At 58.8% G+C, this 1,047-nt stretch overlaps 2 protein-coding genes across 2 annotated transcripts in view; one reads left to right on the top strand and one right to left on the bottom strand.

Annotated features, from left to right (window-relative positions):
- LOC107100927 (rho GTPase-activating protein 28-like) overlaps positions 1 to 614 on the top strand; it is a 15,288-nt gene extending 14,674 nt beyond the window's left edge. The window contains exons 12-14 of the mRNA XM_015399609.1: positions 162 to 289; positions 362 to 399; positions 472 to 614. Of these exons, the coding sequence (XP_015255095.1) occupies positions 162 to 289; positions 362 to 399; positions 472 to 554 (249 nt within the window). The 3' untranslated portion in view covers positions 555 to 614. The remainder of the gene's footprint in view (positions 1 to 161; positions 290 to 361; positions 400 to 471) is intronic.
- Positions 615 to 1,047, bottom strand: part of LOC107100935 (zinc finger and BTB domain-containing protein 14-like) — a 3,161-nt gene continuing 2,728 nt past the window's right edge. Inside the window, exon 6 of the mRNA XM_015399629.1 lies at positions 615 to 1,005. Coding sequence (XP_015255115.1) covers positions 999 to 1,005 — 7 coding nt within the window. The 3' untranslated portion in view covers positions 615 to 998. The remainder of the gene's footprint in view (positions 1,006 to 1,047) is intronic.

Here is a 1,047-nt window from a genome sequence, read left to right as displayed (position 1 = left end):
ATCTAAAGCTCTGATGTCATCAGTCTGTTCATTTAAAGTAAAACCCACTGCAGCGCTCGACCTCCCCAAGATGGCGGCCCTAACTGAACCTCACACCCAGTCGGTGTGAGGTTCTACCGGACGGATCCACTGACCCGGGTTCTGTTTGGTTCCGCCTGCAGGTCGGCGAGCTGTGCGAAGGCGTCATCAGGGTCCACGCTCCCCTGCACGCCAAGGTTTCCATGGCGATACAGCTAGACGAACAAACCACGGCCAAAGACGTGACGAGCCGCTTCGAGTCCCGGAGCAGGTGAGGAAGGCGTCCATCAGGTGAGGACGCCTCCGTCCCTGCCGACCTCACTTCCTGTCTCTCTGTCCGCAGCCCCGCCCAGCATCTCTACGAGGTCGGAGGGAACATCTGTAAGTATGATGACATCACACGGCCGTGGGCCTGTGGAGCAGCTGAGAACCTGTCCTCCGTCTGCCTGACAGATGAGCGCCGCCTGCAGCCGGACTGCTGCCTGCTGGACGTGTACCGAGAAAACCCGGGCTGCGATTGGCTGATCAAACCCTGACCACTGACTGAACTCACCTGTACCTGCTGAGTGTCCAATAAAAGCCTGAACACGGCGCCGTGTCTCCGCCTGCTGGTCACTGTCGGTTCCTGCAGGGTAGAGCCAGTGAAGCCTGGCAGACAGAGCTGAGGGCAGCAGGAAGCATCACACCCAGTTAGGAAAACATTAAAACCTTTATTTCATCACGTCTCCTTTCTGATGACATCATCACCCGCCGCTCTGCTCATGAAACTGAGCCCAGCGGAAATCCGTCTAAATACGGGCGTTCCTGTCCGGTTCAGACCGAAGCTACAGGGATCCTCGGGTCACCCGGAGGTCAGGCGGGACGCCGCCGTGACGTCTGACGCGCGCAACCTCACTGTCATTTGGTATAAATACACTTCAACCAGAAGTTCCTCAGCCGCCGTTCTCCGGGCGTCGGGATCAGCCGCCGTTCTCCTGATGTTAGGAGGGGCCGGCGTTCTCCCGACGTAAGGAGCGGCCGGCGTTCTCC

The sequence above is a fragment of the Cyprinodon variegatus genome, unplaced genomic scaffold, assembly GCF_000732505.1.
Source record: "Cyprinodon variegatus isolate N-32 unplaced genomic scaffold, C_variegatus-1.0 Scaffold1029, whole genome shotgun sequence".
Lineage (NCBI taxonomy): Eukaryota > Metazoa > Chordata > Actinopteri > Cyprinodontiformes > Cyprinodontidae > Cyprinodon > Cyprinodon variegatus.
The sequence above is the reverse complement of the archived record's forward strand: the minus strand, read 5'-3'. Positions and strand labels throughout refer to the sequence as shown.